This window comes from Moschus berezovskii, chromosome 1 (assembly GCF_049115385.1).
Source record: "Moschus berezovskii isolate FMDL1 chromosome 1, NW_MosBer_1.0, whole genome shotgun sequence".
NCBI classification, from domain to species: domain Eukaryota; kingdom Metazoa; phylum Chordata; class Mammalia; order Artiodactyla; family Moschidae; genus Moschus; species Moschus berezovskii.
Window position 1 is genome coordinate 9,335,564 of NC_142460.1, and position 26,506 is coordinate 9,362,069.

The window sequence follows — 26,506 nt, forward strand, 5'->3', positions numbered from 1 at the left end:
GGAAGGACAGAAATAAAAGAAAGATTCGTCCTGAGCTCCCGGGACACACACGGCCCGGGGCGCCGGACGTCGGAGGCCCAGGCCCGCAGCGGCCCTACGCGAGCGGCCGCCGAGGGCCGGCAGGCGCCGGGCGAGATCAGCCCCGGCAGGTCCGGCTCCGAGCCCCGCCCCGCGGCTCCGCCCGCCCCTCCGCGCGCAGGCTCCCCGCCCGGCCGCTCCGCCGCCCCGCCTCCTCTCTCCCGCCCCCTTGTCCCGAGGTCCCCTCCCTCCTCCCCCCGCAGCCCCGGCTCCAGAAGAGCTCGCGGCCGAGGGGACCGGCCGGCTACTTCCTCCGGCGGCGGCGCGGCGCGCGGTGCAGCCACAGCCCGGGTCGCCCGATCGTCCCGAGCCCGCCCGCCGTCCCCGGCCCGCCGCGGCCTCCCCGAGCGCCCGGAGCCCGTCCGCCGCCCCCGGCCCGCCCCGGCCTCCCCGAGCGCCCGGAGCCCGTCCGCCGCCCCCGGCCGCCCCGGCCTCCCCGAGCGCCTGGAGCCCGCCCGCCGCCCCCGGCCTCCCCGAGCGCCCCACTCGCGCGCCCGCGCCCGCGCCGACGCGCACGGAGGAAGCCCGGGCCCCGAGCCCCCGGCGGCCCTGCCCGACGCGGCGCGGTAAGAGCGGGGTCGGGCCGGGCGGGGTGGCCGGGGTCCGGCGGGGGTCGGCGGGCGGGGAGCGCCCTGCGGCGCCCGCTTCTCTCCCGGGGAACCCAGGAACCGAGCTGGGGACGCGGGTGGCGCCCCAGACCCCCGGGGCACAGCCGGGGTCCAGGCAGGGTGGCGACTATCCGTGGGATTCTGGGGTCTCGCGTCCAGGATCGGTCCGCTTGGGGCTCTTGTTCCCGGGGTGGCCGAGTGGCTTTGGGGGTAGGTGGGTGGGCGGCGAGCAGGGTTCGGGATGGGCCCGGCCGTGACGCGCGGAGTCGGCTCCGAACTTGGGCCGCGGGGCCTGGGGTCGCCGAGGCGGCTGGGGCGGGCAGGGCGCGCCGGCTCGTTTCACTTGCTTTTGTTTTAAAAGGAAACGCAGGCGTGAAGGCGGGGGTGGCTCCTGCCGGTGGGCGCCCGGCGAACCTGATTTCGCCTGGGGGCTTGGGGGGCGCGGCAGAAGGTGTCTGAGGGGCCCCGGCGCGCCCCGGTTTGCCGGTGACTTACCGGAGGGCGCCTGAAACACCTGGGGGACTGCGGCTCCCACCCCCGCTCCCTGTCTCCTGCGCTGTCGCGTCCGGGGACCGGCCAGGGCGGCAGGCGATGGGGGCGCGGGGAGGGTCCGGCGGCTCTACCGAGACCCCCGCGGGCTCCCCAGGACCTCTGCATTCGGGCCCCTCGGTGCTGGGAGGTGAACGTGGGGACAGTGTCGGAAATGGGGGCATGGGTGCGCAAGGCTGCCTCTAATTTCGGGATCTTACAGCATTTTGGACGAAGGGGTTACAGCGTTCGTGCGTATATGGCTTTTTTTTTTTAAGCGCTCGAGACTTTTGTATTGGCCTGTATTCAATTGTATGGTATCCTAAAATAGTATTTGACCTGCAGTTTATTTAGGAAGTAAAGAAATGAGCAGCCCCCTTTGGAGATAGGGATAATTAATTTTAATTTACCGGTAAGAGATTCATCTTGTTCCCTGCAGTGGAAGCGCCTGTGCGCTGTCTGCCATCCCACGCCGCTACCAGAGAGATAAATCTCTAAGTTAAGGTTTATTAAAATTCTGAATAATATCACAGTACAGTAAACTAGCGCACTGTGTGTCCTGCAGGGAAATAGTCTGACACTCATTTCTGGGATTAGTCATTCCTCTCCCTAGATTGATAGCTTTCAAAGGAAAAAGAAAACCAATCTTCAAAAGTGCGCTTAGGGTTTGATTTTTTTTTTTTTTTCTTTTTCAATTTGCCTAAATGCAAACCTGTGGTCTAATCTCACAGAAGCAATCACTTGTTCCCATAAGGGTACTGTTGTTGGGCAAGTTCTACTTGTTTTAAAATTAAACATGTCTGCCATTTACCCATTTTTTTTCTGTTGTTGCTCAAGAGCAGTGATCAATAGGGCAATGGCAGAAAGACTTGAATGTGAAATTGACTTCTGTGGACTGATTTGGCCTGTCTGCAGTCTTCACAAGCCCTGTTGAGTAGAACTGTTGTTTAGGCACTTAAGTCATGTCTCACTCTCTGCAACTCCATGAACCCCGCCAGGCTCCTCTGTCCATGGGATTCTCCAGGCAAGAATACTGGAGTAGGTTGCCATTTGCTTCTCCAGGGGACCTTCCCAACCTAGGGATTGAACCTGCGTCTCCTGAGTTGGCAAACAGATTCTTTACCACTGAGCCACCTGGGAACCTGTTGAGTAAAATAGGGGAACTTAAATTTGATTAGCTACGTGTTTGCCAGAAACCATTGGTAGAGGACTTTGATTCTACATGGTTTTTACAAAACAAATTAAAAGCTGACAACAGAAGAATTCTATTCCGAAGCTGGTAATTACAGCTCTTTGTATGGGAGTGGTAGACTGCCTTTCCTCTCAGAATTTGTACACAAGAACCAGGCAAGGCTGCTCTGTGGCCTTACACATCTATTCTCGGTCCATCTCCGTGGAACTCAAGAATGTGGATAAAGTCTGCAAGTCGGGAGAAGGGGATGGGTAACTGGCAACACCCAAGATGTCCTTTCATTTTGGTCGCCTGTTTTGAGGCTTGCTGATGTCATCAACAGGTGACAAGGCTTCGTTCATGCAGATCAGTGGCATAAAGCTCTCCATTAAGGAGCATTTTGCATCTGTGAAAAGTCGATAGCAGGAGCCTAGTCTAATGGTATCTGTGTGTGATCTCTGCTCTTTATTGCTGGGAGGAGGGTCCAGGCCTCACCATTTAGGGGATCCTGGCTCAAGGTGGAGCTCAGGTCAGGCCATACCCCCAAGGGGATTTGGTCTGCTCCGTGCCCCTGAAAGTCCTCCCCACAGTAGCCCTGTGATCCTGGGGGAGGGGGAGTCTGTAGCCTCTCTGTCAGATGGCATAACATCTATCTCTCAGGGATGTCAGACTGTTGAGTAAGGTGGCAAGGTGTGTTCCCCCAGCTCAGGCCTGGCCCTTTGCACCTAGGAACCTACCAGGGCAGTGATCATCCCTAGTGTATATTGATTTTTGATTGTTTGTGGATGACAGGATTCACCAAGTGGGGATTCTGAGCAGACACAGCCCCTTTTGATCCAAAACAACACCCCCTCCCCATCCCCCATTATTTACTGTCAAATCTTTCCAGCCTGCACCAGCCATCCTGATGATGACCTGCCCTCAGAGCTTTTTAACAGCTCCCCCCACCCCCCAGGTGGCTCCGTGGTAAAGCATCTGCCTGCCAATGCAGGAGACACAGGTTCCACCCCTGGGTCAGGAAGATCCCCTGGAGTAGGAAATGGCAACCCACTCCAGGATTCTTGCCTGGAAAATTCCATGGACAGAGGAGCCTGGCAGGCTCCAGTGCATGGGGTCATGGAGTCTGACACGACTGAGCGTGCACACTCCCCCACACACACACCCAGTGCCTCTGGCCTCCCCTGTGGCAGGGACTCTCCTCCCACTGCCTTTCTAGCCAAGGGGTGTATGTGTCTGTGTGCGGAGTCCTTAGGAGGTCTGGTTTAGCCATGATGTTGACCATAAAGAGGAAACAAGAAAGGATAAACTCGAATTAAGTAGTTACAGGAAAATATGCTGTTTGCCTCTGCTAGTCAGCCTTATCCATTGCACAATATTTTAATTACTCAAAGTTTTGGCTGAAACAGGTAGCAGCACCCAGTGAAGACCTCAGAATGGGCAGTGGGAGGTACTCATGAAGTTCCCTATTCTAGACCTCCAGTTCCTGGTCCTGAAGCCAGGAGGGTGGGTTACTGTCATGGGGGCTTTTCCAGGGTATTTGAAAATCAGCTTCAGTTGCTCTTTTTTTTTTTTTTCGTTTAATGCTCTGGCAGGATTATCTAAGTACTTTTCTCACGTACTAATATTTAACTTACCCTAGCAAACAGTAACGTTTTAGGGCCTCAGATAAGTTTTTCAGTTGATTACAGCAAATCACAGGTCACTTAGGGAACTGTCCAATTGCAGGTCATACATGTAGCTCTTAAGTTTTCTAAGAGCCGCAGTTAAATACAGTGAAGTAGATGATATTAATTTCATTTACCCTAACACATTCAGAATATTACATAAACACGCAGTAAACACGGAGTCAGTACTGAGATAGTTGACTTTTCGCTGCAAAATCTTTGAAATCGAGGGCAAGCACATCTGAGTCCACCCTAATCCAGGGCCAGGCGCTCAGGAGTCTAGCGCAGGTCCAGGGTAAAAGCCCAGGCCATCCAAGCAAGTAAGGCAGGTCCGCAGTCGGAACTACTTCTTAAAGAAATGTGCAGCTGAGCGGCCCTCAAATGCAGTGTTTTGAGTTTGTGTGCTCAACGCTGGAGAATCTGAGATAATGAGGGAGGGTTTGATCTCAAGTTCTTCCTTTTTCTGTGCTTCCTGAGCTTGGAGAGGGGAGGGCGCCTCTGAGGCGGGTCTTCCAGTGGGCTTTCCAGGATTTGGGTCTGCCCTGGAGCGGCGGTGGCAGCTGGCCCTGGATCTCCCAGGTTGAGCTCCTGCCCCTTGCATGCAGGAGGTGGTCCACGGCCCGGCAGCCCACCGGTCCACAGCCCCCAGCAGCGCCTACACCACGAGCCGACCTTGAAATTGGCAATGAAATACAGGTCTTCTCCACTCCTGTCCTGGAAGGACCCAGGCCCCCAGCCTTGCTATCCCAGCTAGCCGGAAGGCAACTTTATCTGAGCGCCTCAGATCCTAAGGGAGTTTTGCAGGAGGCATTATTATTTAATTCCTTGAGTAGCATCACCTTTGTGGGAAGAATTCCTGGCATTCAGTTCTGAATGACCTGTTAGGGCTGGAACACTTGAACTGAGGTGTGGATGCGGGCTTAACAATCGCCTTGGTTTGTTGCCTCTTTCAACTCTTGATTTTTCTTTCTTCTTTGTTAAAGATGAATGATTTTGGAATCAAGAACATGGACCAGGTGGCCCCTGTGGCCAGCAGTTACAGAGGAACACTCAAGGTGAGTGAACAATTCTTAATAAAAACTTAAAACAATTGGAAAGCTCAGTTTCTAAGAGTGAAAAAAAAAACAGTTGGGTCCCAGGAGACAGGTTCTAGCCGTGAGACTGGTTGTGTGACTCTGGACTGTTTGCTTAATCTCTCTGGGTCTCAGTGTTTTCATCTGTTAAATGGGTTTCCTGGTGTTTTTTTTGACTTATCCTCCAAGAAATGAAGGCAACCATTCAATTTGTAGATGGTGAAGCCTTGGTAGTTGATTTCTGAGGCTCCTACCAGGTGGAACCGGTCTATCAATTCTCAAGAGAACAGAACTGGAGGAGGTATCTGTTCTGTCCACCCAGGAAGTTTCCTCAAGTGATGGCAAGGAGCTGAAAGAGCCTAGAGGAGGCAGGCAGGCCCTATTATTGGCTGCTGCTCCTGCTCTCATCAGAAGGGTCAGTGCCCATGGGGTTCAGGCAGTCTGTCCTTCCTGGGACAACTGTGGCTGTTTAAAAACAAAGAGAAAAACAGATTGAACAGCCTCCTCCCTTGTAATAAACATTTCATGTAGGGCTTCTCACTCCCTTTTGGGAACATTCTTTAGCTACACAAATTGATAATTTCCCATTTGCCTTCTCCAAATGTGACAGATTTGATTTTTTTTTTTTTTTAGTGTTCTGTGGTAAAGATGTCTCAGAAGCAGTGGTTTTAGATTGGTAGTGTTTTGTATAATATTGTGTCTCTGGCATGTTCCGCTTTTCTCTATGGTTATGAGGTTGTTTGTCTGATCAAACCCCAGGAGGCAAAAACTGACACAGGTTTTTCTAGAGTATCGTGAAACTGATCAGATTTCAAGCCAGTGAGGTTTTTGTTGTTGTTCTGTCTGGTCAGACGTTTTCATTGTCGCCTGGCAGAAACCATACAAGAAATTACAGTAATATTAAGTTTGAAATGACACCTCTAGAGAGAAAATTTCTCCTCTAAACTCGAAAGAGCTTAGGCCTGTGTGATTGTTGGGCTTGGAGAAGAAATTGTTCTTGCTGAAACTGATGTGTTGAGATACGCAGTGGGAATTTATCTTGTCTTTTGGCTTCTTGGTTTTAAAAACAGAAGTGCAGTCAGGAAAGGAAAAGCATTTCTTAGTCACCTGGGCCATGCTTTGTTGTTCAGTTGCTTAGTCCTGCATGACTCTTTGCAACCCCTTGGACTGCAGGACGCCAGGCTTCCACACCAGGAATTTAAAAAATCTATCCGGTATGTCACCAAAATTGGCATTGCTATAAGCTATTTTATAAGTCGAGTATTTCACACGTGCATGACTGGCCTCTCCCCCCACCCCCACCCCAGCAGTTGGGTATCCCCGCCTTGGGTGTTTTGGGGGTTGGGCGCCAGCATCACTGGGCCAAGCTCCAACTTCTGCCTACCCTCTTCTGTCGTGCGTCATTCACTGTTCTGCATTTCTAAACAGAAAGCACACCAACTATTGGCTCTGTAAATGTGTTACACACTTTTTAATTGATGACTCAACAAATGGGTCACTGTATTACACATGACATGGGATTTCCAGCTTATGTTGGAGAAATATTCACGTTTTTCTTCCACAAGTTAGGCGATGATGAATCAGACCTTTGTCTGTTACTTACAAATGAATCTTACGGTACAGGCCCTTCCATTTGTATTTTAAATTCTCACAGCTCCAGGCTTATCTTTCTGTGTGTGTCTCTTCCCCTGAATTGTAGGTAGTTTAATTTTAAATCTGTTTTCTTTGGAACTCTTTCTCCTTCATAGATGATGGGAGGCCGTGAGGGAGTGACCTTTTCAATACACTACATTTTTACAAAATTAAATCTTAAGGAATGTTCTCATACGTATTTTGTTTGATTTTTTTTTTTTCTTTCCCTGCCTTTCATCTTAACTGCAGTGAGCTGAAGCTGTTTAGCCAAGGATCATTTTTTTTTGTTTGTTTCTTTTTTTTTTCCTCTTATTTATTTTCCTTATATATTGAAGTATAAATATAGTAGGGCTTCTTAGCGGGTGAGGTGGTAAAGAAACGGCCTGCCAAGGCAGGGGAGGCTGGAGACACAGGTTTGATCCCTGGGTCTCGAAGATCCTTTGGAGGGGGAAATGGCAACCCACTCCAGTATTCTTGCTTGGAAAATTCCATGGACAGAGGTGCCTGGAGGGCTACAGTCCATAGGGTTGCAAAATGTCAAACACAATTACCTGTACACACACATAGTTGGTTTACATTGTTGTTAATTCTTGTTGTACAGCAAAGTGGTTTGGTTATACATATGTATTTACACATATATACATAGATATACATGTACATTTTTAAAATATTCTTTTCCATTATGATTTATCACAGGACTTTTTCTTTTTAATTAGGGGATAACTTTATATTGTTGTGTTAGTTCCTGCTGTATGACAGCATGAGAGTCATTTTCCTTGTGTACACGGCCTGAGTGTCTCACCTGTTTAGCTGAGAAGGGCCGGGTGTTTGGATGTAGGTGGTCTCTGAGTCCCTCCAGGCACTGTTCTAAGACTCTTGGTTTTAGGTTTGTTTGCCTAACTTATCCATTTAACTTGATTAGGCCATTACAAGTAAATTCCCAGTCATTCTGATTCTGTGGTTGGTGACAGGCAGACCTTGATAGACTGCACTTTGCTATACTGAGTTTTTTTTTTTTACAAATGAAGGCTTGTGCTAACCCTGCAGTCTAGCATTGATTGGCACCATTTTTCCAACAGCATTTGATCACTTCATGTCTCTGTGTCACATTTTGGTAATCCATGACAAATTTTAAACCCTCTACTAGCAAAAAGATTACGAAGGCTCAGATGATGGTTAGCATTTTTTAACAATAAAATATTTTTTAATTAAGGTATGTGCACAGTTTTTAGACATCATGCTACTGCGCACTTCATAGTGTAAGAGTAACTTTTCTATGTGTGGGGAAGCCCAGACATTTCTGTGACCTGCTTTACTGTGAAAGTCACTTTATTTCGGTGGTCTTGAACCAAGCCTGCAGCGTCTCCAAGGTGTGTCTGTAAGTGATCCAGAGTAAAGAGATCGTTTGGGTCATTTGGATCTTCTCAGAAGTCTGCTCAGAGTCCCGACTGGTTGATTCCATACGTGGCGTTATAACTGGCAGATTGAATCAGGGCGTCTTGATGAGGCTGCCCATGGACCACTTTTAAAACAGGTCATTAACTAAGTGTAAATGCCAACGTTTCCGTTTTCTTTCCCTCTTGCCTTTGCAGCGCCAGGCCGCCTTTGACACCTTTGATGGGTCCCTGCTCGCAGTTTTCCCCTCCCTAAATGAAGAGCAAACACTCCAGGAAGTGCCAACCGGCTTGGATTCAATTTCTCATGGTAATTGGTTACTCAGAGTTGATGAATTGAGCGCGATGTCCCTAAGGATCTCAGTTCATAGATGACCCTTTGTAAGGGATGCACGTTGATATCTTGAATCTTTGTATGAAAAGTGAGACAGAGGCTGGAATCTGGGAGAAAACAGTTCTTTTTTATGCAGCTGGTGACTCTGAAGTCCTTACCCGCCAGACGCAACCCAGGGAGAGGAGGTGCCCTGCTGGGGGCACCTGAGTGGCTCCTTAGGCTGCTCAAACTCTGCAGCCAGTCCAGGCCCCATCTCCCAGCCCCCTCTGTGACGCAGACCAGTGGACCTCACAGCGCACCCCACCTTTTCATCCTCGGTTCCCATCCTCAGCTCAGATCCCCCCCACCACCAGTCTGGGGCAGCGAATTATTCCTGCTCGTCTTTAACCGTCTGCCTTGGTGCCTGTAGGTCTTTGTATCAGTGTTCATTCTTTTGAAAGGACTAGCACATCAGGTGATGCCTCTGTGATTACTGTGATAGAGCTATTAGCAGGAGACATTCCAGAGATGACTTTGTCATATGAACTCAGTGCTAAAAAATACAGCCCAGAAAATTAATTAAAACGCACATGCTTGCGTAAGTGTGCTATCACGTGACTGCCATTCATCATACTTGAAATTGCTGAGGGAATGCAGAGAAGGTTGTTTTTCAAAAAAAACTGACGTCACAGGTGCTAAGTACTGTGTGTTCCTGTGACATCTGCTGTCCCTGTGCCTGCAGCTTAGTTTAATGGATGGAAGTCGCTTCCAGATTAGCCATTTACAACCCCTTAAGGCTTTTGGTGAAAAACCACGCAACTTTGTCCGTTGTCAAAATTGTAAGACTGGCCTGCAAGAGAAACCTTACCTAGGCATCGATCGCTGCTTTCTAAAGTTTGGCAAAAATTCAACTCGAGTGTTACTTTACATTTTTCTTTTCAAATAAGGGTAGTTATTAAATTGTAAGCAGTATAGTTACATAATGATGGAAATAATACATGTATTATTAAGTTATAATATATTTTCTCAGTTTTGTTCAGAAACTGTTTTGGTTCATATTAACATTTACCCTCCTCTGGGGAGTGATGCTGAAGGCTGAGGATCCTCATTGTTCTTCCTTCAGAGCGAATACTCCCTCCCCCACCTCCCTGTGTTGTGGCCAACTGGAACTCTTAACGTCCCCGTGGGGTTTATTTTCCAGACTCGGCCAACTGCGAGTTGCCTCTTCTGACCCCATGCAGCAAGGCTGTGATGAGTCAAGCCTTAAAAGCCACCTTCAGTGGCTTCAAAAAGGAGCAACGCCGGCTGGGGATCCCGAAGAGTAAGTGCTGCTTCTTGGAGCCACGTTCTGCCCTGCGCTGTGCTAGACCGGGGCGTCGGGCCACCATAGCTTGAGATGGTGTCATTTCAAGCACACGCCTAGGGTGTCTTGCAAAGAGGGGCAGAGATCTCATGAAGCTGAGCCAGTGTTTATTTCTAAACCCACCCCTCTGAACACTTCTTCAAGCACTGCTGTTAGTGCCTCAGCATCTTCCTGGGTATCTGCTGGCTCATCACCTTGAGCCCTGGTGCCCATCGGGGCTCTGCAGGTAAATCAGGAGTGCATCTGGCCTCACTGCCTTGCTTTTCTCCCCTCCCTGCTAGATCCGTGGCTGTGGACTGAGCAGCAGGTATGCCAGTGGCTTCTCTGGGCCACCAACGAGTTCAGTCTGGTGGACGTGAACCTGCAGAGGTTTGGCATGACAGGGCAGGTGCTGTGTAACCTTGGCAAGGAGCGCTTTCTGGAGCTGGCGCCCGACTTTGTGGGTGATATTCTCTGGGAGCATCTGGAGCAGATGATCAAAGGTATCTGAGCAACAGGGTGATTGTGGTGGGAAAGAGTGATGAGGGGAGCTCTGCATGCTAACTGTAGGGTCGGCGATTCAGTGATGGAAGGCAGATGGACTGAAAATGGCCTTGGCAGGAGTCGGCTCCGGGGTAGTGATTATAGATTTTGATTCCACTTAAGTAAAGAAACGGTAACCCACTCCAGTATTCTTGCCTGGAGAATCCCATGGACGGAGGAGCCTGGTTATGGTTAGGCTACAGTCCACGGGGTCGCAAAGAGTCGGACACGACTGAGCGACGGAACAGAACGGAACGGAAGTACATGTGTGGGGAGCATTAACCACAAGGTGGGAGCTTTAGTCACCAAGGTGTTCAGTGTTGCCAGACCTCATGAGTCGGAGGCATAACGTATGGCTCTGACGTCAAGGCAGCTGGGATGCCCGTGTTTGGGGGCTCACTTTTCAGAGCCTTGAGAAATAAGTCGGCCCTAGCCAAAGCGATAAACTGGGAATTTTATAGTTTTTTTTCCCTAAGACCAGATGGGATCCCACAAAGACTTTTTGTTTTATGTTTATAAACAAATGTAGAAGTAATTGATGCATATTTTACACACTGAAATATTGTACAGAAACTGGCCTTCAAGGAAAAGAACTCTCATGTAGAAAATGTTGATTTAGACCTAAATAAGAGCATTAAGACTAGTGGTAAAAATACATTGAGCCTTACCGGCGGTGATGCCCTCCCCATGAGCACATGCCTCTCGAAAGTATCTCCTTCATCCCTCTCCAGAAGAAAAGAGGAAACGGGAAGAAGCGCCTCGTGCAGAGCCCCAGTTCCTGTTTCATGGGTGTGAAGTGCACAGGGTGCTATAGAATCACCCTGCCTTTAGCCGTGCATAGGCAGTAGTTATGTGTGTTCACTGCAGTGCTGTCCTCAGCCAGCCTTCAGGAGGAAGAGCAAGGCTTACAGAAGGCTGCTCTTTCAGACAGAAGCAGCACTCAATGTACCCTGTATCAAGATGAATGGGAAACCATCCCAATACACATTTTGGATAAAAGGAAAAAAAAACATTGAGTTTAAAAAGCAAAACATAGGAATCCTTCAAGTTAAAAATATAAGAAAATAAGCCTGTTGGCAGAGTTCAGAGAAACATTTCTCAATCAATTGATTTTAAACTCTTGAGTTTCAACATCTATTACAGACTCAGCATCTTAAAAAGCTCTCAGGGCCCCCCACCAGCTCTTCGTAGTTATGACTTCTGAGGGCCAGGGAAACCTAAAGACCCTTTTCCCTGAACCTGGACAAGTCTGATCTGACAAGTTTCTGTTTGAATCTGTTTGTTGGCAATGTTGGACCTGTTTTGTGATTTCTCAGTGTGTGTCTGGATATGTGGGTGTGTGTGGTTGTGTGTTTGTAGAAGTAAGTTCACTCAGAGAATGCCAACCTTTGCCTTTTTAAAGTTCTTGGACACATGTGTCCCCATTTGGATGCCCGTGGCACTGTTTTGATCTCTCTGTAGCTCTCACCACCCGTGGACACACCTTAGGGTTTGAGGTGATGGGTCAGAAGCATCACCAGGGCAGAGAATCTGTCTCGGTCCCTCATTTGCTGTGTTCCCAGCCCCTGGTCAAGGGGGTACTTCATACGCATTTAACCCTTTGTGGACTTCATGGATGAATTCAATACACCATCTAGACCACTCAAATTAAACAACAGAAAATTTAACTTTGCCAGTGACAGCACTAATTTTAGAAGTCCTTTTCTAGTTATTTGGAAAATACGTTGTTATTTCTAGTACTTTTAAAAGACATAATGACATGGAACACCATCGGATTAAGTATGCAGCTAAAATGCATTTCTTTATGCTGGAATAACCGTAGAACAGTAATTCAGAAAGGAACTTTTTTTTCTTGTGTCATTGGACTAAGAAGATGGACAGTTAGATCAGAGGAGGAATCGGTGGAAAAGCTGCCCGTCAAAACCTCTCAATTTGTAATTTTCTGTCTCCTCTGTTGATTTTTCAGAAAACCAAGAAAAGACCGAAGATCAGTATGAAGAAAATTCACACCTCAACTCAGTTCCTCATTGGATTAATAGCAATTCGTTAGGTCAGTGCAATGAATTCTGCCCTTAAGAGCTTAGTTCTAAGACTTCCTGTTAGATTCACGAAAGGTTCGAAGCCAGGGTCTAGACCTGCACTGTCCCACACAATGATCACACTCACAAATCCAGGCCACTGGTCTCTTGAAGTGTTGCTGGTCCACTTTGAGATGGGCAGTGAGATGAAACTCATGCCCACCAACCTGAAAGTCTTAATATAAATGTCTCCTTAATAATTTTTAAAATTATGATTACATGTTGAAATGGTAATGGATTTCTTGCATACATTCCTATCAGTTGTTTCCGACTCTCTGTGATCCTATAGACTGTAGCTCACCACGCTGCTCTGTCCATGGGATTCTCCAGGCAAGAATACTGGAGTGGGTTGCCATTTCCTCCTCCAGGGGATCTTCCCGACCCAGGGATTGAACCCATGTCTCTTGCATCTCCTGCATTGGCAGGCGGGTTCTTTACCGTCTCTTGAGTCAAGTAAAATGTTCAGACTCATTTCGCCAGCATCTTTTTAGTTTTCCAGTGGGGCTGTTAGAAAATCTGACGTTGCATTATGGTGGCTTGTGTTAACCTTTGCGTTGGCCAGCGCTGGTCGAGGCAATTTATAATGCAAGGGTGCAGAATGGAGTGGGCCGATCGCAGGGTCAGATCAGTGTAATAGTAAAGGTGGCAGACGCAGGAGGTGTGTGAACAGCAGTACCCCATTTGCTCTGAACTCGGGTTGTTACGGAATTTGGGTTGGTATTTCTGGTGGTTGACGCGGGTGAGCGCCGCTTACGGTGGTCCCCTCGGGCGTGGGCAGGGTGACTGGAGATGCTCACTTATGGGTCACAGGCTGGATGGCAGATCGCTTAGTTGGTCTGGACCTTAGTTTCCTCGGGAGGCAAAAGAGCCAGTGACCCTGTTGTACTGGGGCTCCTGTGGAAGCAGTAGGAATATTCACCTACTGCATCGCCCCCAGGGTCCAGAGGCCGCAAGCCTTTTGGGAAAGGGCCCTGGACTAAGAAGATGGACAGTTAGATCAGAGGAGGACTCGGTGGAAAAGCTGCCCATCAAAGCCTCAGTGTGTCCACTGAGGTCTGGCAGAGGGAGGGCTGGAGCGGGCGGGTCTGCTCACATTCTCTCTGGTTGGAGGCGTGTAGGGTCTCTGGTCATCACGTTGATGTCTCCTGACAGCTATGTGGTCTGCGGTCTTGTGTTGTAGGTTTTGGCATGGAGCAGGCGCCGTATGGCATGCAGACACAGAGCTACCCTAAAGGCGGCCTCCTGGACGGCTTGTGTCCAGCGTCCTCAGCGCCCGGCACGCTCGGGCCAGAGCAGGACTTCCAGATGTTCCCCAAGGCCCGACTCAGCACTGTCAGCGTCAACTACTGCTCTGTCGGCCAGGACTTCCCGGCCGGCAGCCTGAACCTGCTCTCCAGCGCTTCTGGTGAGACCCAGGTTCCTGAGCGTGCCTCTCGCTGGGGCTGGGGGTGTGATTTCCCAGGGCCATGGTCAGACCATGACCTGAGTTTCTTAATCAGTCGGCCTGTGCTCTGCCCCTGGAGGAGGTCAAGGACTGGACATGCCGGGACACCGCCACAGCAGCGATGCTCAGCAAGCTTGCTCCTCTTGTGCCTCCAGCTCTGGTCCAGGGCCCGGGAGGGTGTTGGGGAACCAACAGAGTTCCTGCTCCTGTGGTCGGAATCCTCTACCCATCCAGTGGGTCATTGGAGGAGGCAGGTGATGGGATGTCTTTGTGGAGACGAAAATGCATATTCCCAGGTGTCACAGTGATAAAGAACCCACCTGCAGTGCAGGAGACATAAGAAACATGGGTTTTATCCCTAGCCGGGGGGAAGATCCCCTGGAGGAGGGCATGGCAACCCACTCCAGTGTTCTTGCCTGGAGAATCCCATGGACAGAGGAGCCTGGCGGGCTACAGTCCATGGGGTCGCAGAGTCGGACACGACTGAGCGACTGAACACACTCGGAAGTGTGCGTGGACAAAACCCAGGTTGGGTTTTCTTCTTTATATACCCCTGGGTGGCCATCACCCTGATTGAGATGGAGAGGGTGCCAGCACCCCACAAGGCTCCCTCATACCCCCTCCCACTCAGTAGCTCTCCCCTCCCCCCAGAAGATGCTATTGTCCTGACTTTTCTCATCACCGTCTTTCCCGTTCTTGAACTGGATGCACAGTGTTCTCGTGTTGAGCTTTTTGTCGCATTGTGTCTGAGATCACCCGCGCTGCTGCCCTTTCCCGTGCAGTGTAGCCCGCTGCTCAGAGCTGTACAGTGTCTCTGCCCTGCCTTTGATGGAAGAGGCGCTTGAGTAGCGCGTGTATTCATAAGAAACAGGCAGCTCAGTGAGGAACACGAGTGGCTGTGCACCGGCAGGGCAAACGCCTGGAGGGGTTGGTGGTTGTGGCTGACCTTGCGTCTTCCTGGAGGGGTCAGAGCCTGTGCTTGTCTCTGCCAGGGAAGCCCAGGGACCACGACTCAGCGGAGACGGGCGGCGACAGCTTCGAGAGCTCGGAGTCGCTGCTGCAGTCCTGGAACAGCCAGTCGTCTCTGCTGGATGTGCAGCGGGTGCCCTCCTTTGAGAGCTTCGAGGACGACTGCAGCCAGTCCCTGGGCCTCAGCAAGCCGACCATGTCCTTCAAGGACTACATCCAGGATCGGAGCGACCCGGTGGAGCAGGGCAAACCAGTTATACCCGCGGCCGTGCTGGCCGGCTTCACAGGTGCGTGCACCCGCCTTGTTTATTGAGGGCGTTTCTCGCTGGAGGACCTCGCGTTGGCGCTCCAGGTTTTATGCGTGTGGTGTCATCCTTAAGCCAAGCGAGCTGTCTCCCTGGATCCGAAAGAGGCCACATGGACAGGGATGTTCGTGGTCGCTGAGCTCAGCATAGTGGGTGAGAATCCCCAGGCTGCTTCCTCACCTGGTCAGTCCTGGCCTGTCCCCAAAAGGAGAGGAGAACAGTGAGGGACATGGGCCCTGGAGGCTGAATTCTGACTCAGCCATGCCCGGAATTTCAGAGACTGTAGTCTGGCCGGGGGAGGGGGCCCAGAGCCGGCCTCCAATAACACAGGGACTGTTTACCTTCTTCTGCTTCTCAAATCCATCTTATTTTGAAGGTTTGGGTAACCGCTATTCTAGGTGGGGACAAATATTAAAGCTGTTTTTAGAACCAGATATTTCCAGTACTTTAGCAAAAATACGAGGATTTTTTTTTTTTTTTTTGGATTGCTTTCTGTGTCTTTAAATGTGCTTTTTTTTTTTTCCCCCATAGTTTGACCATATGGAGCCACTGGGGATTTAAAAAGTACCTGCTTTTAAAAATCCTAAAATAAGAATACGCAGGCATCCCATTTCTTTTCTGTCCTGTAAAACAAACAGCCATGAAAATTACTCGGAGAGTGAAAATGGCTGTCATTTTCATACCTGGGCATCAGAGCCTGATCAGAAGGGAAACAGCCACGGTGTGGGTGGGTTTTCATTTTAACATTAGTGACCATCTATTGCCTTGCCAGCTCTGTGGTTGACTAGAACAGCAGGGAAGTGGGCTTGGAGGACACTAGCTCTGGTCACTCAGGTCACAGCTGTATCCACGATGCGGTCACTGTGCCTTGGGGGACGGCTCTTGGGTGAGCTTGTGATCCAGGGCGAGCCACCTGGGCCCATCTTATCCTTCGTCTTTGAAATGTCGATCCTTTCAAGGTGGTGGTGGCTCTGAATATTAATCGAGAAAATGTACATGGAGAACACTTGGCAAAGCTTATACCTCACCGAACACATGCTGAGGCCCTGGCTACTGCCCTGGGTGCCCCAGTGACCACTCAGTAAACCAAGGCTTGGATCAGGCAATTTAGCCACTGTCATCTGGTCGGAAAGCTACGCGGGGGGGTTCTGAGAATGACATGCCTCACTTTGCGTTGAAAGGCCCCTTCTAACGCCCCCACCCCTGTCCCACGAGGTGTTTCTAGAAATAAACCTTGAAAGTTATTACATAAGGAACAATTAAACAGAGGGAGGGATTTTGATGCCAAGGAGATGGTGGCTCAGAATTTGGTTTTTTTTTTTTTCCTTTTCTTTTCTCCAAAAGACCAAGCCCAGTGATCAAGGGCCCAGTGATCTCCTTCCCAAGAGCAGGAGGTGTGGTGGAAGAAGCCCTCACTTTGGGGTCTGGCCTCCTGCCATTAAAGCATCCAAGGCTTTGACCAGCATCCAGCATCATACCTTCACCTTGATACCCACTCGATACCACTTGATCTCACAGTTCTTGTTTCAGGAGGGTGACTCTAAAGCCTTGCAGTGTTTAAAAACGTCTAACCCATCTCCTTCTCCCCTGCAGGAAGCGGGCCTATCCAGCTGTGGCAGTTTCTTCTAGAATTGCTCTCCGACAAGTCCTGCCAGTCATTCATCAGCTGGACGGGGGACGGGTGGGAGTTTAAGCTCGCTGACCCTGACGAGGTACGTCCAGACCTGGGGACTCAGGCCCCCGGGTTCTCAAACCTGATTCCATCACATGGGCTTTGCAAACCCAATTCCCCGGGTGCAAGAAACGGGTCCCAAGTATATACAAATGAGAGCACTTGTGCAGGAGGCATTTCTGGCTCTTTAAGAGTCTTATTGCAATGATAAACAGTTTAACACACTGTACTCAGTGGCCCAGTTGTGTCCGACTCTCTGCAACCCCATGCACTGTAGCCCACCAGGCTCCTCTGTCCGTGGGGTTCTTGAGGCACGATCCCTGGTGTGGATTGTGCACGTGGCACTGTCGGGCTTCACCATCTTGCTCTGTCATCGAGCCGAAAGGCACAGGCTGTAAACCGAGGTTCTTGCCCAACCGTTGGAACATGTCATAGGAAGTTTGCCTTTTTCCCTTGTCGGGGGGTGGACATTGAGCCCCACTCCTCGGCTGAGGTGGATGGAGCTGTGCCAGCCCATCTGGACGAGAAAGCTGAGGGAGGGTCCCATACCAGCCCTTCAAGGATAGCACAAGGGGCGCCCTTGGTCTCTGGCACCTGTGGGGTGTGCTGCGTCACCTCCCCAGTAATCCAGGGCGGCAGAGGCACGGAGGAATGCAGACGTTCACGTGACCTCGGTCCCGCTTCAGCCGCTGTGGATGTGGTGGTCTTGGAGTGGGACCCCACGAGCTGGGGGCACGTAGCGTTTCCTTTGTCTCAGGACCGATCCCAAAGGTTGTAATAAGGGAGAAGCCTCAGCAGACGAAGCTGTGGGTTGGGGGACCCGTCTCCCTCATCTGCCTGCCCCTCCATCCCCAGATAAATAGCCAGGGATGCAGAGCAGGAAAGCAGATGGCATCTCTTAGGTTCCTTTGTGGTGGTCCAATGAGCATGTGTCCAAATCGTCATCAGGGCAAAAGGGGTGCTTTTTCTTTCTTTCTCTTTTTAATTATTTTATTTTGAGGGGAGGATAGTTTTCTTTACAGTATTGTGATGGAAAAGGCGTGTTTTTTCTGTTTCATTTTTTAAAAATTAATTAATTTTGAGGGGAGGATAGTTTTCTTTACAGTATTGTGATGGTTTTTGCCAGGACGAGGGAGACATGCGTGCTTTTTTCACTCGCGGAATTAAAGGGCACTCTTTCCCGTCCCCGCCACAGGTGGCACGCCGGTGGGGAAAGAGGAAAAACAAGCCGAAGATGAACTACGAGAAGCTCAGCCGGGGTCTGCGCTATTACTACGACAAGAACATCATCCACAAGACGTCAGGGAAGCGCTACGTGTACCGCTTCGTGTGCGACCTGCAGAACTTGCTGGGCTTCACGCCCGAGGAACTGCACGCCATCCTGGGCGTCCAGCCGGACACGGAGGACTGAGCCCTCCCGGGCCGGGAGCGGGGCCGTCAGAGCGACCGGCCCCAGGACCCTGAAGGGCCGGAGCAGCGCATCCGGCACGCCTCTCGGGAGCAGTGGCCTTACTCCATGGGACAGCGCGGTTCCTCGCCGAGAGCAGCACGGCTTCTCGCTTCGGAAAGCCTGCTGCCAGGAACCCGCCACTTAACGATGCTATTCCATTCGATCAGCCCAGGAAGAAGCTTGGGGCCCGCGGCCTAGCCCTGGGCGGGCTGTGTGGTGACAGGATCGCTCAGGCTGTTGGGTCTTCTCAAAGGAGCGAGCGTGTCACGGACGCACACTTCTTGGGTTTTTCATTTGCCTTTTTGCAGCCTGGAATCGCACAAGAGCTCTCTTTGGTTCTGAGGGGGAGGAGGGGGCAAACACATGCCCTTTCGGAGGTTAGTTTGTATATAGGACTGTAACCTTTTAATTGTTATCAGAGTTCCCTAACAGATCTATTTAACAGAAATTGTATATTGTAATTTAAAATAATTATATAACTGTATGTGAAAATAGGAATGCAGATGGCATTTTTCAGTGTTCGCTGGTTTTCAAGAGCACTGGCGTCCTTTTACAAACATTTAATCTGCCGGTGCAGATTAAGAGAAGTTGTAAAGTGTGTATTATTTACATTTAATATGCCTACAGGAATAAGGTCTAAGAAGGTTCATTCCTGTTTTGTTTTGTTTTGCCTGGGTTATTATCTATGGCAAGGACTTTGTACATTTGGGAATTTTTATAAGAAACTTAATGTTATTATCTGGGGGCCTCTCTGGCCTCTCTGCTTCTCCTTTAATTGTAATGTAAAAGCTATAAAGCAGTATTTTTCTTGACGGATGGCATATGTTTTCCATTTCTATGCATGCCTAAAATAAGTTTATATACAAAACTTACTTTATTTTTTAGTTCAACTGTTTTCCCCAGCGACTCACCTCCCCTGACCAGGCATTTCCTTCCCCAGCCCCACCCCCACACCCCAAATTATGCTGTATGATTAAAATAGGAATACTATTTTTGGAAATATGCGACTCCTTTTCAGAGATCAGGAGGGATTTATGTAGCAGCTATTTTTACTGCAAAAGTAATTCACTGGAAAAAAAATGTAATTTGTAAGAAAGTTTTATTTTTACCGCAGCACCATGGAGAGTGAACTGTGCAGAGCTGAAGGTGCAGGGGTAGGGGAGGCTTAATTAATAAACCTCTCGGACGTGAGTGGAGCTGGAGTTTGTCCCTGTGGAGTCTGTCCCTTGTTTCCCTGTGGAGTCTCAGGCTTTTCCGGACACCAAGCTGCTCCTTTCTGTTGAGTGTCCACAGTTTTTATTTTCTTGCACACAGAATGCCCAGAGGCAAAGGGAGGCTCAGAAAGATGGGAAAGAGAAGGCGTTGGGGTCGCTCATGCGAAGAAAATGCCTTCATCGTCATGGAGACTTTTATAGTCCTTTCGAAGGAACCCCTGTTTCAGCCTGTGTACCTGGCTTTTGTAAACGATTGAGTTGGTTTCCAAGTCAGTCTTTACTAGCAGCGTAGGGGGACCAGTGGTGACGTGTCTGAAGACAAATCCTCCGTGTGATGAGATGGGGGAATTGGGTGGTAGGGTGAGCAGGGGAGAGCCGGAAGGGGGACCACTGAGTCTCGCACCCACACAAGACCATTTGCAGTACCGCTAAGCACACACAGGATGTTCTTCTCAAGCAAGATCTGTTTATCTGCCGGACAGCTGTTTATAACATCAACAGACATGCGGCTGGGAACATCTTGCTGCTGCAAGAAATCAGCCATCCGCTTGCTCGTTTTATTTGGGCTTTGACCGCGTGAATTTGCCAGTATTTGCCAGTATTTGTCTGTTGTTATCTACAGAGTTGGCAACTTTACATGGCTCGACCCAAGAGTCATGGAAAATCAAATCCATGGTAAACCTTTGGCATGATAATAAACAGGACTTATATATCAAAGTTTTGTAATCTGGTCTTTTCTTTCTCAATAAAGTATTTTGTTTACATCAGTTCCTCCTTGTAAGAGTCTTCATGCTTCTCCCCTATGCCTCCCTCCCCCAGCGTGGAGGCGGTGGATTCAGCGTGCTGGGCCAGGCCCTCGGTAGCTCAGTCACTCCAGGGCACAGCCCCTTTGAACTGACTTTACACACCCCTCCCCCAGCAAATCGGGACCAAGCTGGAACAAACTGAACCCTCCTGAAGCGATTCCCAAAAAGTGTTCCTTAAAGAGGTTTTTCAAGGAGAAATTAGAAAGATTCGGGTATCTTGTCTTCACCTGGGCTTTGGCAGAGATCTCAAGAGACTTCAGGATGTTTCTGTTAGAACACGAGGGTAGCGACATCCCTGGTGGTCCAGGGTTAAGTCTCTGCTTCCAGTGCAGTGGGTGCAGGCTTGATCCCTAGTCAGGGAACTAATGCCCCACATGCTGTGTGGAATGACCAAAAACCTAAATAAGCAGGTTTTTAAAAATCCAATTAAAGAAAGAAGAATCTTAGGGTTGGAAGCTCAAAGACTTGTAATTGAGGCCTCGACTCCCCTGGAGTTCTGATGTAACCAAGATGAGGGTGGTGGTCCTAGGACGCCTGAGCGCAAATTCCTTCTTGAACCTCCTTTCCACTCTCCAGAATTAGTGAGGATTCCAGAACCTTAGCTGGATGATATCCAAGCTGCTGGAGCTGGCTCGCCATGGGCTGACCCAAGCTGATGGTATGGGCCTCTCCCGAACGCTGCATCAGTGAGGTATTGGTAGCTGGAACTTGGTTGGGATGAAGGCAGTTATACACCACCAAAATTAGCATCTGGGACTTCCTCAGTGGTGCGGGGGATAAGAATCCACCTGCCAAGGCAGCAGACATGAGTTTGATCCCTGGTTCCAGGAAGATGCCACATGCCTCAGGGTAATTAAGCCAGTGTATCACAGCTACTGAGCCTGCATGCTGCAATTACCAAAGCCCACGCGCTCCAACTTGAGAATAACCCCTGACTGCTGCAACTAGAGAAAGCCTCTGTGCAGCAACCAAGACCGACCCAGTGAAGCTAAAAATAAATATACATTTATTTAAACAAAAACAAAATCAGCCTCTGCTACAAATCAGGGCTCCCCAACAGCCCTTTTAAGGGAGCTTAAATATGTTTAACAGCACATCACTGATCATCAATGTTAGCTATATTAGAAATTACAGCAAATTTTAAAATATGACTCAATATTTTTGAAATAGCACCTGTATTAACATTTTTGTGAAAAATAACTTTTTCCAAAAAAGGAACAATGGCATTGTTTTATGTGTTTTCAAATCTGTTTGATGTCTGATTTAATGAAAAAGAGCTGAATTCACATACCGGCTTCTGCATCAATCTGTTATGATACACTTTAAAGAAACTCAGGCCTCACACAAATCTGTAATTGGAACAGGGAGCATGTTTTATAGTTGTTTCAGATAACTGGATATTGTTTTATTCTACACCTAAGCTGACACATGGTAGTTTCTTAAACATTAATTGCAGTTGGAATATGAAGCTATATGAATAAACTTGTCAATAGTGAAATTCTGTAGGTCCATCTTGCACTTTGAATGAATCTCTTTACCCAAGTGTGATTTTGTAACATGCATTAGTCATCGGAAAATACTGCCTCAAAATGTTGACTCATTTCAACATACACTGTAAAATGATCACATTAGTTACTCTCCCCACCAATTTCACCAGAAAAGTCCTAAGAAGCTATCAAGCACCCAGTGGCAGACACAAATTTTCAAAATTTCAGATTTTCACCTGAGAGCTCAAATTTTTTTTTTTTTTATTTTTTTTTTTTATTTCTAAAAAAGAATTTTATTAAAACCCTTCCATAGCCAGCTTAGATGAAGCATATTCCATTTAAAGCCAAAAGAATGGTCTGATGTCTCCATGACAAGGAAAAAGTTCATTCACGCAGGCTGAACTGGATCTTTTCAAAGTCTTTCTATCAGCACCACTCTTCTTTTCCTTGTTCCACTCAAATCCCAAACCTTTTTAAAAATTTTTATCATGATTTTTAAAAAAAAAACACTTTTCCCTAACATGGTCAGATCTGAGGTCATAAAGAGATGAGGTGTGTGTGGTCCATATTCCAGCTTTTCCACAAGGTAGAGAAGCAGCAGAACTAGGAGCTGCCCTTAGAGTCCCAGCTCTCTGAGTCCTGGCTTCTCCTCGTATGAGGGGCCAGAGAGCCCCACGTGGTGAGCGCTCAGGGAGTGGGGATGGGAGCTTGGTGGCCGTGGGAGGCACAGGATATGGCACCAGAGGAGATGGGCAGGGCCCAAGGGTGGGGCAGGGTGGGCTGTTTCATCACCTCTTTGGAAACATAGAGCAAGCTGGCTGTAGGCTTTCTGTGCTTAGGAGCTAAACCTCGAGTTACCACTCTCGTCCAGTTTTTGGGGCACTGGTGTGTGATCCTGGCCACATGACTTACTCCATGCCTCAGTTTCCCCTCCGTAAAGTGGGGAGTGGGTGGATGATCTGCTGTTGGTTTAGGACTGAGGGAAGTCGGTGACCTGGAGGGTCCACAGAAGGTATGACCAAAGCCTTGCAGCAGGAGTTCTGCAAAGAACAGATGGCTTCTGACAGCCATGTTCTGTTTCCAGAAGCAGCATAGGTTCAGAGTTCAGTGATAAAGCTGACACTGAGTAGAACCGGGACTCAAACCCAGGCCTTCTGCTTCCCGATGCTGCTCCCTTGCCAAGATAACCAGACCAAGTTTTGTTGATGTTCAAACTGCTACCCAGGACTCCCCCAGGCTTCTGTGACTGCCCTTGGCTTTGAATTTTAAATGACCCAGGAGCTTCCAACCAGAGCACACAGAGTCCTTGGACACACAGCCACTGGCAGCAGCTCAGTCCTCTGAGCGGATGAGAGAGTCCCATAACCTGGGCCAGATGTTAATCTGTCTTTTCTGGAAGAATGCGACAGAAGGGTAAGACTCAAGCAGGGAAGGAGGAAACCCCTTATTGTGTAAACCCTTTTGCAATTCCTGGGCAAGGTTAGAACATGTGATGATGCTTGAAATCTAACTTTAGGGGCGAGACCATTTTTGGTCATGGCTGGTGTGTTGACACCTTTGCAACTGGAAATGGCATGGCCTTTGTCCATGTGCTATGAGTAACTGACCCCTCCTGCTTGCCAAATTCGTGTTCAGATAGCAAAACAGCCCGAGATTGCCACACTGGGTCCCCTCCAGGTGTTCCTGTGCCTATGGCTTCCTATGCTGTGTACCTGTAAGCAGGGCTTAGCACACACCTGTGTGTTTGTGTGGCAGGGAGCCAGCTAGGCCGATTCAAGGTGGACCCCCGGCCTGGGCAGGCTGGAAGGACAGAGGCCGTAATGGAAAAGGGTAAATAGAAAACGGACAAAAACATTGTGTATCAGCCATGATTCACCTCCATGCAAAGCCCTTCAGAAACAATTTTATCATTTGTTGGTAAAATCCACCAAATAAGGTCTGGAAGAGGTCATTCATCATCACAATGCAAACAGGACGGAGTCCTACCACTTTGCACTGACTTGCTCTTGTGCTCTGACCCCGAGGTTTGCTGAAGGGCCAGGTGCGCCTAGACGGCCCAGCTCTAAGCTGAGATCAGCTGTTTGCACCTCCCCCAGGGCCTGTGTAGGGGATTAGATCTCAATTTCAGAGCACTCTGGGAGAACTGTTTCCTGGAACCTGGCTGGCCTCCCCTCCCCCAGCCTAACTGATCAGCCCTGGTTGTCAGGCACCTGTTTACCTTGGAGACGGAACACTTCGCAGGGTTCTGAGCGGTCCGTTGAGGCCACCGGGACACTGGATCTCAGACACAGAGCAGTGGAGCCCTCGCAGACATGAAGGGCCTGCTGCCTGCCCTGGGATACGCCTTCCAGCTGATGCTGGAGCATATATGGGGCACTCTGCTGGTGTTTCCTGAGAGCTGGACACACGACTCAGGTCTCCCTGAGTTTCCCTGGGAGATCCTGGTATGTGCTGTGGTACTGGTTATCACGGTAAAGAGATGGCACAATTTAAGGAGTGTGAAGTCGCTGGGGAAAAGGTCTTCTGCCCATGAGGAAGTCTGCGGAAAATGTAGTCAGAATGTTGGACCACGGGCTCAGGCTGATGAAGCCCTCAAGCCGCCTCCGCTGGAGGCCAGTCCTCCCACGTTACAAACCTTGTGCTTGTCGGCCATGAACGCAAACCTGAGTGGGTCAGCGTTTCTTGACACCGCGGACTTCCTGGAGACGGCATGGAACAGCCAGTCTTCTTCCCTTTCCCAAGTTACTGATGGAAAACACACCTTAAAAGCATCAGAGGGTGGTGGAGAACGACCTCAGAAGAAACAAATGACTGATTTGAACAACAGTGTTGATTTTCCAGAAAGTCCAGAACCGTCTGACCGAGAAATCGAGAGAGAAAAGCAGCGAGTCCAGGAAAAGGAGGGCCTGGGAGGAGGCCCGGAGCCGCCCAAGGCCCGCGAGGAGCGGGTCCTGGAAGACAGGCTCAACCGACTAAGGTCCACAGCAGCACTCCTGCTGGCCGTCTTCACCTTGCCCGAGCTCTTTGGAGACTGCGCGGATGCAGGGAACCCAGACGGCCAGCCAGGGAAGGAAGCGGAGAACGGCCACCCCGCTGTCCAGGGGTCGGAGGCTGACCTGGAGGCCGTCGGTGAGGCCGCTGACTGCAGCGTGTCCCCGCCGCCTCCCGACGAGGAGCAGCAAGAGCCCGCCGGGCGCCCGCGGGGAGGTCAGCGGAGGCGGGAGGCGCTCCCGGGACGAATCACAAGCCTCCACGTGGAGGAAGCCGCCCTGCGGTGTGAAAATTCACGGCTCGACGGGGAGATCCAGCTGCTGAGGCGCAAACTTCAAAGCCTGCCCGAGTCCCACGACCGCTGCGCGATGCAGCTTCACGGAAGACTGTTCAGGGAGGAGGCGCGCTGCTTGGAGTCGAAGAAGCGGCTCCTCGTCGTGTGCAGAGAGCTCAACTCCGAGTGTCAGATCCGCAACCTCTCCCGGAAGATAGCTGGAGACCTGCGCGGAGAACTGGAGAGAACCGTCGCCTTCCATCGCCAGGAGGTGCGCGTCCTCGAGGAAAGGGCTCAGGAGCGCCGGGCGGCGGCCGCGGGGATGGAGCGAGCGCTCAGCGCGCTGATCCGGGAGAACGCCCGCCTCAGGCAGGCGCTGGCCCAGGCCGAGGCCGGCTCCCAGCTCCTCCCGAGGGGCCCGCATGCGCCTGCTGCTCCACCTGCAGCCCACGGGGGCCCGGAGCGGGCAGGGGAGGCCCTGGGTCCCGGGGCCCCCTGGTGAGGCGGGGTCCAGCCGGAGACTCGGGGACCCGCGGGCTCCGCACAGCCGGGCCCGGACACTCACGACCAGGACACAACATCAGCCTAAAAGTCATTTTAATGTTTTATCTTTTTAGTTTAGCTTCTGTTACATAGTTGATTTTTATTCATATAGGTAGTGCATTATAATTTGTAAGATTTTTTCCGAGTAAAGTTTTATTTAATACATTTCTGATGAATAACTTATTTGTATGTCTTACACCCTCTAGAATAAGTTAGTATAAATTCTAGAATAAGGTACTATAAATAATGTATTTTAATTTAAATCAAAAGTCACGATTCCTTAAGCCGTCATTGAAGTTTAACATTGAGAGAGATGTCTGAAATAATAAGGACCATGTCTGTATGCTATGAATGGTTATTAGAAATTAATAATCTAAAATTTGCCCCCAATAAACTGAATTGGTTTTAAAACACAATGCAAAAAAACACAAAAACACATGAATACACTATCCCTGAAACTTCATAATTTTTTTCAAATGGTCTAAATTCGTTAAATAATTTAGAGGAGTTGACATTTTGCACTCATTTTTGGCACGTTTTATTGTATTTTCAGGCTTCCCCCAGTGGTTCAACAGTAAAGCATCTACCTTCTATGCAGGAGACACAGGAAATGTGGGTTCAGTCCCTGGGTTGGGAAGATCCCCTAGAGAAGAAAATGGCAGCCCTCTCCAGTACTGAAGCATCCCACGGTCAGAGAAGACTGGCAGGCTACACAGTCCACGGGGTCACAAAAGAGACACAGTCAAAGCGACTGAGCATGCACACATGTACTTCTTGCTGTTTAGACATTTTCCTATTTTATGAAGTGAAAAGTTTCTTATTGGTGGCAATCCCATACACGCATGTACACACACATACACACAAACACATCAAGACTACAATGCAGGTAGAAGACAATTTTGTTATTCTAGTACCTAGGGGAACATG

At 49.7% G+C, this 26,506-nt stretch overlaps 2 protein-coding genes and 1 pseudogene across 3 annotated transcripts; all 3 read left to right on the plus strand.

Annotated features, from left to right (window-relative positions):
- The first annotated feature begins 290 nt into the window (after positions 1-290).
- On the plus strand, positions 291-20,195 carry ETS2 (ETS proto-oncogene 2, transcription factor). Of its 2 annotated transcripts, XM_088835173.1 has the most exons (11): positions 291-644; positions 5,033-5,104; positions 8,347-8,458; positions 9,663-9,782; positions 10,106-10,306; positions 12,313-12,396; positions 13,605-13,829; positions 13,924-14,118; positions 14,861-15,124; positions 16,736-16,854; positions 18,010-20,195. In XM_088835173.1, the coding sequence occupies exons 2-11, from the start codon at positions 5,033-5,035 to the stop codon at positions 18,223-18,225; spliced, it is 1,608 nt and encodes a 535-aa protein (XP_088691299.1). In that variant the 5' UTR covers positions 291-644; the 3' UTR covers positions 18,226-20,195. The 2 variants fall into 2 exon arrangements, with proteins under 2 accessions (XP_088691299.1, XP_055272518.1); XM_055416543.2 differs by lacking the exon at positions 13,924-14,118 and having other exon boundaries at positions 294-644.
- On the plus strand, positions 10,314-12,306 carry LOC148778658 (small ribosomal subunit protein eS27 pseudogene; annotated as a pseudogene).
- A 3,732-nt stretch (positions 20,196-23,927) lies between the features above and the next one.
- Positions 23,928-25,902, plus strand: LOC148778659 (melanoma inhibitory activity protein 2-like). The gene has a single exon (XM_088834652.1). It carries the CDS (start codon positions 24,084-24,086, stop codon positions 25,536-25,538), a length of 1,455 nt encoding a protein of 484 aa, XP_088690778.1. The 5' UTR covers positions 23,928-24,083; the 3' UTR covers positions 25,539-25,902.
- Positions 25,903-26,506: the final 604 nt, after the last annotated feature.